This window comes from Myripristis murdjan, chromosome 6 (genome assembly GCF_902150065.1).
Source record: "Myripristis murdjan chromosome 6, fMyrMur1.1, whole genome shotgun sequence".
Lineage (NCBI taxonomy): Eukaryota > Metazoa > Chordata > Actinopteri > Holocentriformes > Holocentridae > Myripristis > Myripristis murdjan.
The window spans coordinates 8,686,878-8,700,874 of NC_043985.1; the positions used below are offsets into that span (position 1 = coordinate 8,686,878).

Here is a 13,997-nt window from a genome sequence, read left to right on the forward strand (position 1 = left end):
AGAAATGGTAGAACAGTCGACTTTGTCTGTGAGAAAGTATTCCCACTCCTTTTGAAAAATGAGTAATTATTATTTCTTTGAGTGATGAGGTTAACACTTGTGAGTGAGAATGTGTGGTCGGGTATGCCGAACATGTGTGTGTGTGTGTGTGTGTGTGTGTGTGAGTTTGAGTGGGGGGCATGTGTGTCTTGTTCACACACACTGGAGCCATAAATAGTCACTCCTATCAGCAGTGTGGGCATTCCAAGACATAACAGTGGAGTATCAACATGGAGGGCCGACCTGTCTGTTGGCTTTTCTCAGACAAAATACGGGAGAGGAGGGAGAGGAGGAGGGGAGGAAGGCTGGTGGCACAGACTCTTGACTTGGGCCACAACGTTTTCAGCCAAACAACCTGTGTCTCATGCCTGGACTGAGCCTGCGATGCGACACCTTTAGTAACACCAAAGCCTGACCTCGACAGGACACCGGTGCTAACCTTGTTATTAACTGTGTTTATGTCTATCCTATTTATGTGTATTCTGCTGCATCAAACAAAATATGATAGTTTGAAATCGCAAAAGTTGAATAAAATCCTAGTAATGCAACTGAAGGTTTTAATTTGACAGTGAAAGCCGCACGCTGTTTCAGTGCTCCAGTAACCAGAGTAAAATGGGACAGAAACAGTCATCGTTTCCTGTAAGCAGTCTGAGCTGAACCCAGTTACTGTAACACATTCACTTACAGCGACATGAGTGACACTTTTACGAAAGCAATTCTCTGTTCAGAATTTCCACTAACTCTTGGGAATAATGCATCTCACCACTGCGCTCCAGCATCTTCAAAATCCACCGATGAGCCCAAAGGGAAGTGGTACAATTATCTGTCAAAACAGCTCAATTTATGTTACTGAACGGCCCAGAGGGGGATCATACCAGCTGCGGACGATGACATGTTTACTGCCGCCTTGTATCTACAGTATTTCTGAGCCTGATCTCAGCCCACTGACTATTTTCCCAACAAAAGGCATGGTAACACACTGCTCTGAATGACCACCCATCCAAAAAGAGGGTGGCAAAGCCCAACACTCTTCTGACTCAGGACCACTGAGCCTACAGTATGGCTTGGTGATATGGACAAAATCAAAATATTTGACTGAATACCTTGATATTTTATTGTGATGATATTGTATTGATGGCTATTGGTGTTGACGTAAGGTAGTTACATACAAATCATAGATGGATAAAGAGATGAATAAGAGGAATGGAGGGCTGGTTGGACAGAAAAGAGACAATGTTAGGACTTGGGTGGAGGTTACTTCGAACTTGACACCAACACACACATACACATAAACATACCACAAAGGCAATAACACACTCAGATGCACACTGAGCTGCATACACACAGAAACAAACACTGAAACACACACACGCACATGCACAGGGGCAGGGTGGGGTGTTTTTATAGGAGCCTGTAAGAGTTTTAAGGCTGGTTTTACTAATGGTCCATTCAGAAAGCTCTGTTGTTCTAGTCCCATAAGTCTTTACTGTCTGGTTGAAATCTGACCTTGGCTGGCTCACCGAGAGGACGGCTACTGTCAGGCAGACGGCCGAACCTGAAGTGACTCCACTGGAAAAACACTAAAAACAAGTCTGGAATAACATCTTTAATTCCCTCTATAGAAGACATCTTCTGACTATTAGCCAATGGAGAAACCGCAGTGTGTTGCATACAGCGTTGGCTTTCTACCATAAAACACACGCTGTGTCCAGTTCCACACTGCATTTATAGCGATGACATATAGACTTAAACAAATACGCTACGAGCAAAGCAGTCCATTGCTAATGCATGAGGCCTCGATTTAGTCCATAAGAGCCCAAGATCGAAATACGGCAGGAAATCTCACTGCACAGGAAGTGATGAATCAAGACTGTAAAATGGTTTAAAGAAAACAAAAGGCATCCAACACAGCCTCTACAGCGGGTTACGAGCGTAAATAAAAGCACTGCTTGCACAACAATGTGTCTTATGTTACCTTCCATCATTAAAACATTTAGCTACTGCATCACCATGCATGCATCGCTGTTAGGCCTTTCCAACCAACTAGCACCGGGCTCCGTAATGTTTTGCCAACCTAGTTTTATACTGCTCTGAGCATTTCAACCAAAAATAAATTGGTTCGGCAAAGTTGGTTCCCAGAAGTAGGAACCATGAGTACACCAAGAGTAGGTGTGTACTGTTCTAAAGGGAAAGTCGGAGACGACGGATAAATCACAGATTGTGCAGAAGAGTTGGTGAAGGTTGGGTTCATTAGACCAAATCACCAATAAGTAAAAAAAAAAATCCTGAAGAATCCTGAACAGAACTAGATCAAGAGCCAGATCTGTTTTGCTCGAAAAAAGATCTGTATGGCAACTGTCATGTTACTTGGTACTTACTTGGTATTTCAACATGTAATAATTTATTGGTTCTTAAAAAGTGGGACACATCAGGTTTTCATAATTAAATTACTGAGGCATTTATGCTGGTTAATATTAAAATATTAGTCAGACATGTTTGTGCAAATTCCTGATTTAAAAAAAAAAGTAAAAAAACAAAAACTTAGATGATGGTCTCAATATGTACAACTTGCTGGGATACCTGGTAGAGGAAGCGCTGGCTGAACTGGTGCATGGCGCCCTGCAGCTGGCTGCGCTGGCTCTGCCACTGCTCATAGTTGCGGACCGACTCAGCAGTGGGCCTCTGCCACGTGGTGGTTCTGGTGTTGTGGTCCACGTAGTAGAACCTGCCCCGCTGGTCCACACGCTTCTCCCAGCTGGCAGCACAGAGGAGGAGGAGAGGCAGGGGTCAGCGGCTGTTAGCTCTCAGCATGATCTTTATTAAGCAAGTCAAGAGTGGGCGGCTGCATTAAATACGGGTCCCACAGATAAGAACAGCAATGATGTCTTTCTGAGAAAAAAGAAAGACAACACTGGCAATAATAGGAAAGAAAACAGAAAGACAGGAGAGAGATGGGAACGGATGGGGGAGAGAAAGAGGTAAAGAAAGAGAAGAGGAGGGGGAGAAGGGATAAAAAGAAGGGAAATGAATCAAAGATGGGACAGAAAAGGAAGGGAGATGGAACCTCTGACTGGATGAAACATGACACATCATAAAGCCAGTGCCAAAAATACAGGCCACACAAAACTGGAGAGCGGATGAAGGGAGTGACTCATCATTAGACCTCATTAGCAGCTGTCAGCAAAAAGAAACCTGATGATGAAAGGTGATGAGAGCTGATGAAACTAGTGTATCCACAGGTTTCACAAAGCTAAACTGAAGATCCAAAGACTTTTTTTTTTAATGCTACATGAAACTAATTTAACATCCTAATCAGGGTCACAGGGGTGCCAGAGCCTGTCCCAGTGCTCACTGGGAGAAGGGTGAGGGAACACCCTGTACGCCGGTTCATCACAGGGCAGACACACAAACAAACACGTACACTTTAAGCTGACTTATTTGATGCCATATTCAGGATACAAAACTGTCCCTGGAGCGCTGCACGGCAGATGCAAATACTGTCAGAATCTGTTTGTCTTGGCAGATAAAAACTAAAATATTCACCAAAATTAGGACTTTGATATTGAAATAACCTGGAAGCCAAATTGTCAAAAAAGGTGCAAATGGAAAACTTCAGCAAGTGGATTGGAGTGAACAGGATACTTGAGCTAAGACCTGCTCACACCATTTTTAACGTACACATAGGTTTAGCTGATGTAAGCAGTCAGCCACTTCATATGGCTAAATGATAGTTCACCCATTTTGAAGAAAAAGTTAAATAAACAAAGTTTGAGCTTGATATCAACTTTTTCAAAATGAGTGAACTATCCCTTTAGTGTTACATTATTTTAAAAATAATATAACTGTGTATGTTGTAGCCTATAACTTGTTTTAACATTAGTTTTGACAAGCTAAGATCAACAATTTACTAGCATACCAAACTAACAAACTAAAGAACTACACCTGCCTGGTTTGTAGTGGAATATGTAGTAAACATACTGTTTTCTGCTCTCTTTATGTTGTGAATCGATGAACCACTAGTTTGAGCAGGTCTCATGTCCAACATGACAGATGCACCCCTCTGTGCAGTCACTGCATTTGATTTGGACCTTTTAGGTGTAATTTTGCTTCTCACTCTGCATATCACTCAGTAATACTGGTGGGTTGTTTTAGTGCACTGTATATTTTAACTTTTTTTGTCCAAAAAAAGTTTAGTCTGCCATTGTTTATATCTGCTTTGCACTCTTCCACATAATGTTTCCCAACCCAAGACACTGTACGTATTTTCTCCCATCCTGCGGTGCATTATCACTGGTGTGGCTGTTTGACCTCATCAAACAGTTACACAGATGAGAGACAATGCCAGCTGCCAACTGCGATGAAGACAAGGTAAAAAGATGCCAGGACTGACAATAACCATACGCTACGGCATGTTTGTATGTTAGTGCCTGCCAATGTCATTACTCAGAGATCTATGTATATCCTATTTTCCCTGAGGGAGGGTGTCTGGACAAGTGCACAGATATGGATTGTCCCACACAAAAGCACAAAGACACGTACACACAAAACACACCCATCACATATGCACACATAAATCCCCTGGGCGCTGCAGGCCTGGATGCTGTTCTGCTGTGGAGGTTGCTGCTATTCTCATATCTGTGACTCAAGCGCCACAGAATCTGGGAGAGAAAACAGCGACGACTTCCGTGTGCTAACAAAAACATTCAATGTAGCTCCAGCCAGATAGAGCCATGTGTGTACATGTACACACACACAGAAAGTAGGGACACAGAGGGTCACAGAGACAACCACAAAACACACAAATACTCAAAGTCGCACTCTTTGGCACAGATACTTGTCTGATTAAATCTCTGAATGACTAACTGTATTTATCTTTCTTTAACCTCAAAATAAACACCAAAGCAGATGCACCTAAAAGCTTTTATAGGCAATGACAAAAATATAAAACCTCTATACAGCATACATCTTGGAGGTATATTAATCTTCCCCTTACACACACACACACACACACACACACACACATATATAAATGTACGTACATATAAACTCTTTGATAAGTTATTTTTACTTGGCTGGGATTTAAAATTTAATTGAACAAAGTCCTGTTTGGGGGAGGAAGTTATTATATACTTTATTTTATTGTTTTTACAAATTTTAAGTCATTTTATGGTGATCTTGTAGTGGTGTCTCTCTTTGTTAGGGAGAACATTCAATCTTCCCATCGCAGTGATCTTGTTGCTTTAGTTGGAGATGTAACCGAGGCTGACTTTTTAGAGCTTGGTGAGCCTTTCCCCAAAAACAAGATTATTGTTGGCTGCATTTATGGACCACCATATTCTAATGTACACTCTTTACTGACCTTAGTAAGATTATGAAGGAGGAAAAAAACTTGCTATTATGAGTGATTTAAACATTAACGTTTATTAATGTTCCTGTGTCCTACCTCGCAGCCCCCATTGCTAAAGGAAATCCAGGTTTTTCTTGAATCGTAATTTTAATTACAGAAATATGGTCAAATTTATTGACAGATTACCCACAGTCACTTTGCCTGCTGTTGAAGATGAACATGACTCTCAAGCTGCCTACAATATCAATCATGGTATATTTTTTTTTAATATCTTTGATGAGGCTGTTCCATTTCAAAGAAAAAAAAAGCCACTAATCCAAGCAAATCATGGTTAAGTAATGGTTTGAAAAGTTCTATTGGCAAGAAGCATAAACTGTCAGGACTACCTTACTATTTATGTATTTTTACAGATTTATCTTTATTATTTATTGTATTAATTTTTGACCTAGTTTACTGTAACTTTTATTTTTGTTTGTATATTTGTTTTATTTTGCTAATTTGGTCATTGCTGATTTCCCCATGTTTTTGAAAGAAGTCAAGTGAATTTGCTCAGGTTTCAAAGGGTTAATGATCCCCACAGGAAAGTTATCATCACGGTCAGATATACAACAACAGCCCAGGAGTTGGTAAGGATTTAGTGTTTTGCTCAAGAGCACTTCAGCAGGGAGGATGCAGGCCAACACAGAGCATGAAACCAGGTCAGATCTAGCAAGAGGAAGTCTCTGTGACCACCAGGCCTCCGTGCTCTCCTTTAGTAGATGGGGATAAGAGCGCTCCCCCTCTGATCTGAGCACTAGCTGCTTATTATTTACTGTAGCAAAGGCAAACTCCCCGAGCCCACAGCAGCTTGCCTGGGAGTCTCTTCTCTACTGTCATCAGTGGCTTGAACTGAAGCTGCAGCTTGGCACAGGATGAGCCTACTTAAGCTAAGCCAAGGCCTGCAGATGGCTGCGAGACACCCCACATATCAATGTCCTATGGAAACTTTCTAGCCCTAAAATGTCTGTTTTTCAGCAAAAAAGCAAAAGTGGTGGATTTCCCCAAGCGGTTGCTTGACACAGGATGGACTTAATTATTCTGGCTGATATGAAGCCAAAGTCTTGCAAAGCTCCCTGAACATTCTTCAGTGGTTTGAGACTGAACTGGGACATGATAGGCCTATTTAGCAAAGCCGAGGGTTTGTGAAGTATTTCTGCCGTGGTCCAAAGTGAGAAGTCTACTCTCTCACCTGGGGACACAGCCTCATTACAACACACTGTCACGCACCAGCAACAGAACAGGATGGAGGAGACTGTGGTGGCATGGTGCTGCACGCTGCGACAGAACTGAATTTTATCAGCTGAAAAGATGTTTTTATACTGAATTCACATCGTGGCAGTTTATGGAGGATGGCAAATGATGCCGATTGTTTTCAACAGGAGAGCAACAATTGACTTCACCACTGCTTTTACCTCTTACAATGATGGTGAAGACAAACTGGATGCTGAAACATCCAGCGCAATGTGTGTGTGTGTGTGTGTGTGTGTGTGTGTGTGTGCAGCTGCTTTTTGTTACCTGATCCAGCTTAGAGAAAGAAGGGAATAAGAGCTTTCTTCTTTTGCCTGGCTGTTTGGAATATGACAAAACAATTCTAAAAGACAAAGATGTTTTTTTACTGCTCAATTTTGCTTTGGTTGGTCTACACCTGTTCTCTGCTGAATTCTCTTTCCATTTCTTCAAAATATAACCCATTTAACATTTTGAAGTAAAATGCAATGTTGAAGGTCAGCAGCCACACACACTATTTTACAGATTGATTTGTGTTTTATCAATGTCCATTCACTGAATGCTCAAACCTTTTATCTTGAAATGAGAAGTAAGTTTGCTGCTGTGGTTGAGAGCAGTGACATAATATTTACCTATATGGCAGTATGTAAACATTAGCTTTCTTACAATTAGTGTGTGGTAATTTGCCCCTCTATCTTAAATCAAAATTGAACTTTGGTAGAGTGCTGCGTTGTCTAGTTCCCTGGGTGTTATGAGTCCACATGGTGGCGAAGTCTCCTCATTAGTTACTCTGTGCTCATCCACAATATTGTATTTCTGTCTCTCCATTCACTTCTACAGCAAAACAGCTCCGAAAAATATCCCTTTTAGAACCTCAACGAATGTGAATAAAATGGATTATGTCAATATAAAAAATGTTTGTATTAAAAAGTAGATCCAGCTGGTAACATCTGCAGGAAACTTGGAACCACATAGTAGCCCCTTGTACCAGGAAGAAACAACCTGATAGTACTTTCACAATTAATTGTAATGACATGAAAAAAAATGAAGAGCCAGATTTGTTTTTTTTTTTGTTTTTTTTGTTTTTTTTAATATTGGTATAATCTGTGTTGTTTGAGTTTGTGTACTGAAAGTGTTATTTTTGGAGCTGTTTTTCACGCTATAGAAATATAGTATTCTGGATTAGTAACCGAGGGAACCATGGAGCAGCTAATGAGCATATTTCACCACCATGTGGACTCATAACACCCAGGGAACTATACGAGTTCAGCCCAGAGGTGAAAACCCTGCGATGCATTTCAGACCCAGGATGCAGGCCTGTAGGCACTGAAGTCTATCTGCTACAAAGAAACTTGACTCTGCATCTCTAACACATACAAGTTGGCCTTGGATGGCTTTCATTATTCAAGCTTCCAAACCTAGATTGCCTAAGAGTCCCCCCCCCCACCCACCCACTAAACAGTTCCTGGTGTGTACATCTGGAGCGCTAGCCCAGCATTAGTCTGCTAATTGATCCTCTGAAGGGCCCAGGCGGCCGGCAGCCAGCACGGTGGTGGATGAACGTACATGTGGCTCTAAGAAAGGACTTTTGTTCTCCAGCCCCCATGCTCTTGTTCCCTCTACGGAAAAACTGAGATGGGGGTAAGAAGTGGCGGGAGGGGTGACCTTTTCCTAAAAACAACCTCTCTCTCTCTCAGTCAAGTAGTCACACACTGAAACAAACAGTGGAAATCAATAAATAACTGCTGAGATTAAAAAAAGCTATAAAGGCAGGGGACTCTGCGTGTGTTAGTGACTCTTTTAATCCTCCACATAAGAAATGGAGTGAGTTCCCATTACGAGGGCTTAGCACACAAGAAAACAATCAACTGGGGTGATTTAGAGCCTTTTAAGAGGAGGGAGCTAATACATGAAGTTATTCCTAAGTGCGTAAAACACTTGTCTTAAAAAAACAACTGGAGAGGCCTGGTTAGGCAGCTGAGAACGACAAGACAGAGCTGATTTCTTGGACAAACGTCTGTATGCAGGCCAGCAGCATGAGCAATCACATATCCCAATATTTTTGACTGAATATCAATATCAATATTGTGAGAATATTGTAGGGATGACTACTGGTGCTTTCTCAGATTATTTAAATACAAGATTTTTGATAAAAATTTATCAGCAATTTGGACATGAGGGCCAAGCAGTTAGACACAAACATTTGAACAATTAGAGCAGACTGATAAGTCCAAAAAACTGCCTCACAATATCTAAAATCCCAGACTATATCTAGTCTCAAATCATGATATCAATATAATATCAACATAATGCCCTACGTATACCTTTCAAAATGTCTGCTTGTACGCTACACAGTGTTGATGCACTATAAATGTCCCCTTCTAGAGATAAAAATGTTTAAACCTATTGAGATTCAACTGGTATGAGTTTCTAAAGGCTGATGTAGTTGGTGCATTTATTCTATTCATCTTTTAATTTTTCAGTCTTCCTGCCAATAATGATCAGTGTTCAGTTTTTCCTCCAGAGTGATATTTTTGTCAGGGTGGAAAAGCCTCTAAAGCAGCACTGAGATCAGGGTGCACTAAAGTGCAGCACTGAAACACACATTAGGAGACATGCTACCTTTAAATGAAATGAGGTTTTTCAATAATTTAAAAAATAAATAAAACGTGCAAAGAAAATGAGTGAGAAAACTCGCTTATATCCAAGGTGGACAGTGCTGACTGGCTGATACCTGTTTAATAAAAGACTGATTTTGACCTTATGACCAGTTTGCGATCAATCTTGTTTCACAAACACACTCACACACACACTCACACACACACACACACACACACGCACACACGCACACACGCACACACGCACACACGCACACATACCCAGGTGGCAGTGGTCTCTCCCAGGTGGTGGTTTTGGTGTTGTGGTCCACATAGTACACTCTGCCGTGAGGCAACACCCTCTGCTCCCAGCTGGACAGACGGACATAGAAAAAGCAGAAGAGAAGAGCTACGTTTGTAATCTCCAACCAGAATAATCCCAAACTATCCCCCACCCCTCCCTAATCCTTTGTTTTCCGAGTAACCATTGCCCTTTCACCTGGAGCCAGTTTGGATGAAAAAATGGTAGAAAAGAAGACTTTCTCTGGGTGCAAGGATTCATCCATGTTTGATCTGATCCAGTGAAAGGATGACGGGAACATTGGACCTCGCTGCTGATAGGTTTCCTGACTCGCTGAGCTTTCTACATGGATAACTGAGTCAGCTGGAAAAGTCTGCTGATGAGTTGTTCATCCAAGCATGCTTACCATTCAGTCTGACTTGTTACCACTGCAACAGCTCTTTAACCTCAAACCCACACAGGTCAGGGTTAGTCAGAGTTCAGTGGATTATGACAGTAACTTTTTTATGGGTACAAGCACAGAGGGAACTGGAGTCCTCATCTTAGATTAAAGGCATCTGGATCTCAAAAACCAACAGGTACAGGACTCAAACTTGGCAAACTTGGAAATCTCATCCTCTACTCAGGCAACAATAATGACATCAGTTGACCACATGGCGGCGCTCTACTAACAAACTTTGTGTTTGGGCCTATTGCTCTTGGACCGTAACTCTCAGAAAGTAAAATTCTTTTTTTCCTTGATACAGCATCAACCATATGTCAAATCAATATGAAACTCAAACCATGCATTCTCAAGTGTGGTTTGCACTAAGGATGTAACAAATCACGCAATGCACAATTCAATTCATTTAAAAAGTTAAAGTTAAAATCTAAAAGAAAAATTCTTAAAACTACACAGCAGGTCCTAGAAAACTAAAATCTTTTCAGTACATCCACTGATGTGTGGCGAAAGTTTGCTACACTGCAACATGTGGTCAGTTCAGAAGTCAGTTACAATATTTTTTAAAATATGCAAAATCATTCATTCAAATATTCCCAAAACTGACCCAGATATCCTGTAGATGCTAGATAGCATGTTTCATATGATGTTCAAACAGTCAGTCCACAGTGATATTCAGTATCTTGCAGTAATTTTTACTGTGTGCACAACATTTTCTTTTTTGCTCTGTGTTGGATCAAACCTCATCAAAATATTAGAAAATACACCCAAAACCTGCAGATTGATATGTGATTTTTTTAAAGAATTTTGTCACCAACATCTTGATCACTGTAAACATTGTAAGTTTAAACAGTTTGTCTCTATGTAAGTCATCTTCTCTGGGGATAAAAAGGTCCACGGTTTGAATCCCCTGGAGGCCGAGTCCGACTTGCCAACAATGGGGACGTTTATGCAGGCGGTATGTTTTCAAATTCTCCTGCCAGTCATTCTAGGTCAAATACTGCCTTTGGTACTACGACTCCTGGCTAAATTTTATTTATTTTACAGATCCATTAATTCATTTTCAAGGCATTTGCAGATTTATTTCTGTTATACTTCCCTTTTTTGGTAAAAAAAAAAAAAAAAAAAAAAAAAAAAAAAGACTGTTGCCTGTGTTTTCAGCTCAAAAAAAAAAAAAAAAAATTAATGTTATTAGGAATTACAACATCTGTGCTTTTAGTATGCCACAATTCTTATGGCACACCAAAACAAACGCCAAAGTTCGCACAGGGCACGGGAGGATCTGGGGAGACGGTATTTTCTGGTTTCTGATAAAGAAATTCTGTTTCTTCGCCACCTTCTGAGATGGTTATACGGTACATTTTTGGAATTTGTTGGATGCTAATTATGATCATCATATGTGGTTATATCTGCCTCAGCCAACAAAGCTGTGAGGATTGAAATTTCCTGTGTCAAAGTGTCAAACTTTTGTTAGATTTACAGAATCAGAGTTTAAACATTTCCCTTGGATGAGATTTGTCTTTTACACACTATTAAAATTTACAGTTAATCAGTTATCCTGATTTTCAATGGTAAAAAATATCCACCTTAAAGACCCCATGAAATGGACTCTGAACTTTCTTGATTTTATGCAGCTCATGTTGAAGCAGGATGTTTGGGTGGAACACAGGACGGGGACTGATCTCTCACAAGTGCAAACCAACAGGATGTCAGTTTGGGAGAGGAACGCAATTTTATTTGAAGGGGTCGGTGGATGAGAGATTAAAGGTTTGTGACCGTTTCATTGGTTGAAATTTTGATTCACACCCACTAGTGCAGGATGATGTCACCGTTTAAGACACACACTTTTCCTGTTTTACAGGAACTAGAAGTCATGTGAGGTCATTTCATGGGGACTTTAAGTTTTGGAGGTGCAACAGAAAAGTAATATTTCAGGTGACGACACACCCCAGCCCCCCACGGTCTTGCCCCAGCCCTGTAGGCCTCCTACCCAGCTGGGAGTGAGTCTGTGGCAGGCTCTGTGGAGGTGCTGCTGGTCTGCTCAGAGCTGGAGGTGCTGGTGGGTCTGGACTCCGCCGGGGGAGCCGGGGCCAGGGCGTCCTGACCCGGTGAGGGGCTGCTGCTGCTGCTGCTGCTGGGTACTGGGGACCGACCCGATGGAGAGGAGGGAGGAGGGGTGTGGCGAGCCGGGCCGCCCCGACCGTTTTCCAGCCCGTTGGCGGTCAACTCAACTTTGCCTAGGACAGGACAAAGAGAGGAGGCGAGAAGAGAGAGGGGAGTGTCAGCAGAGGGATAACAGACTCCCACTCACCACTTCAAGCACATGGATTAATCCTGATATACAGGGCTGTTGTGTTCATCAATAATTCTATACCAACACTGTCCAAGTACATAATGTTCATTCTCTGCTACGGGGTGGTGAAAATTCATACTTATGGCACCTTTAAAAGGGATAGTTCACCCGTTTTGAAGAATCTGCTATTATTCCACCTCCCCCCAGCCTGTAGGACAGTAATGGTGCTATTTTCCTCTCATTGCTAACTATTAGCCTGCTGCCATTGAGGTTCTTCAAAACAGGTGAACTGTCCCTTTAAAGGGGCCATAAGGACAAATTTCTACCACCCCGTAGCAAATATGACTATTATATTGGTCTGGGGTTTTCACAGCTACAGAGCTAGCTAGTGCAGCGGCTGTTTTGCTGTACCTGTGCTGCTTCCTGGGCTGCTGTGGCTCTTGGAGGAACGACGGCGACTGGACGCCCCCGAGCCAGGGCTCTGCTCCTCGCTTAGCTCCCCGTTCGTCAGAGAGCCTCCTCTGGAGCACCCTGGGGAGCCTGCCTGGGACCCTCCGGCCGAGTGCCTGTTACTCCTGCAGGACAGAGACAGAGTGAGAGAGAGAGAGAGCGTGAGAGAGAGAACAGAGTGCGAGGCAGATGAGAAGAGAAAGTAAAAGAAAAGTAGGAGAGGAGGAACAGCAGGAGGGAGGGAGGGAGGGCAGGACAAACAGGGGAAAGGAGGGACGAAGTGGCAGAGTGGAAAGATGACAAAACCATTTCATCTATTTGGATTCGACAGATATTACGTTAAATCTGTGTAACATTACTGTATTGTACTAGTTTTTTTTTTTTTTCATGAAGTACTGTTTGATGTGTTAGCTTCCTCTTTAGCAGTGTCGCACTTTGTTGTGAAAAATACTTTAAAGCCTTAACAAATTTGTTATGATAACTGCATTACTGGCTCACAGGAACAGCCCTGCCGCATGAATGGACACATGGACACACACACACGCACACACACAGGGAGCTCCAGCACAAAGATGTGCCAGTATGAGCTCCTTTTCCCCTCGAAATACACTCATATTTTCCTTGTGCTAAATATAATTCTGCTTTTGCGACAAGAAACTTTTATACAATGAAAACATGTTGGCCTCCCCCTCGCCAAGACCAAGGAATGCTGCGACCGAGCTTGGAGAGCTATCAGAAAGCTGTATTTGGTGCTGCATTCAAGAGCAGTTGTTTGTTAGCCTTAAGAAGGAGAACAAGCCGTCAAGCAGGGAAGCAATGATGTCTGTATGTCTGTACACATGGTATGTGCCTCTGCCACTGTTTGCATATGTGGTCCCTGTCGATGCACATATGGTCTATGTATGTGGGTGTGTGACAGCTACATGCTGGTCGTCATGGGAGACCGCAAACGCAACGATGACAAAAATCCCCTGGCTTGCCTTCCACCCCCTCCTTGTTCTCTCTCGGTTGCGTCGGCTCAGAAACAACTGGACTGAGATGTGAACTGGCTCTCCATAACAGCAGCGGTTTGGAGGCTTGGCTGAACTGTGTCAGCGGCCCCCCTGCAATGTTTAGAGGGAAATAGCATCTGACCCCACGCACCCCCGCCGCAAAGCTTTGAAATAAATGCAGCCTGTTCCACTATTTATTATCCAGCTACCATTGTAGCCAGTAAGACCAGCGTCTAAAACCACAGGCAGAGGGAATGACTTGTTGGCACGGTG

At 42.3% G+C, this 13,997-nt stretch overlaps 1 protein-coding gene across 4 annotated transcripts in view; it reads right to left on the minus strand.

Moving 5' to 3' along the window:
- Nucleotides 1-13,997, minus strand: part of wwp2 (WW domain containing E3 ubiquitin protein ligase 2) — a 57,746-nt gene that overhangs the window by 22,990 nt on the left and 20,759 nt on the right. For all 4 annotated transcript variants that reach the window (XM_030053304.1, XM_030053303.1, XM_030053301.1 and 1 more), the window contains exons 7-10: nucleotides 12,694-12,857; nucleotides 11,980-12,226; nucleotides 9,532-9,621; nucleotides 2,620-2,794 (exon numbers count right to left, since the gene is read on the minus strand). In XM_030053304.1, coding sequence (XP_029909164.1) covers nucleotides 2,620-2,794; nucleotides 9,532-9,621; nucleotides 11,980-12,226; nucleotides 12,694-12,857 — 676 coding nt within the window. The remainder of the gene's footprint in view (nucleotides 1-2,619; nucleotides 2,795-9,531; nucleotides 9,622-11,979; nucleotides 12,227-12,693; nucleotides 12,858-13,997) is intronic.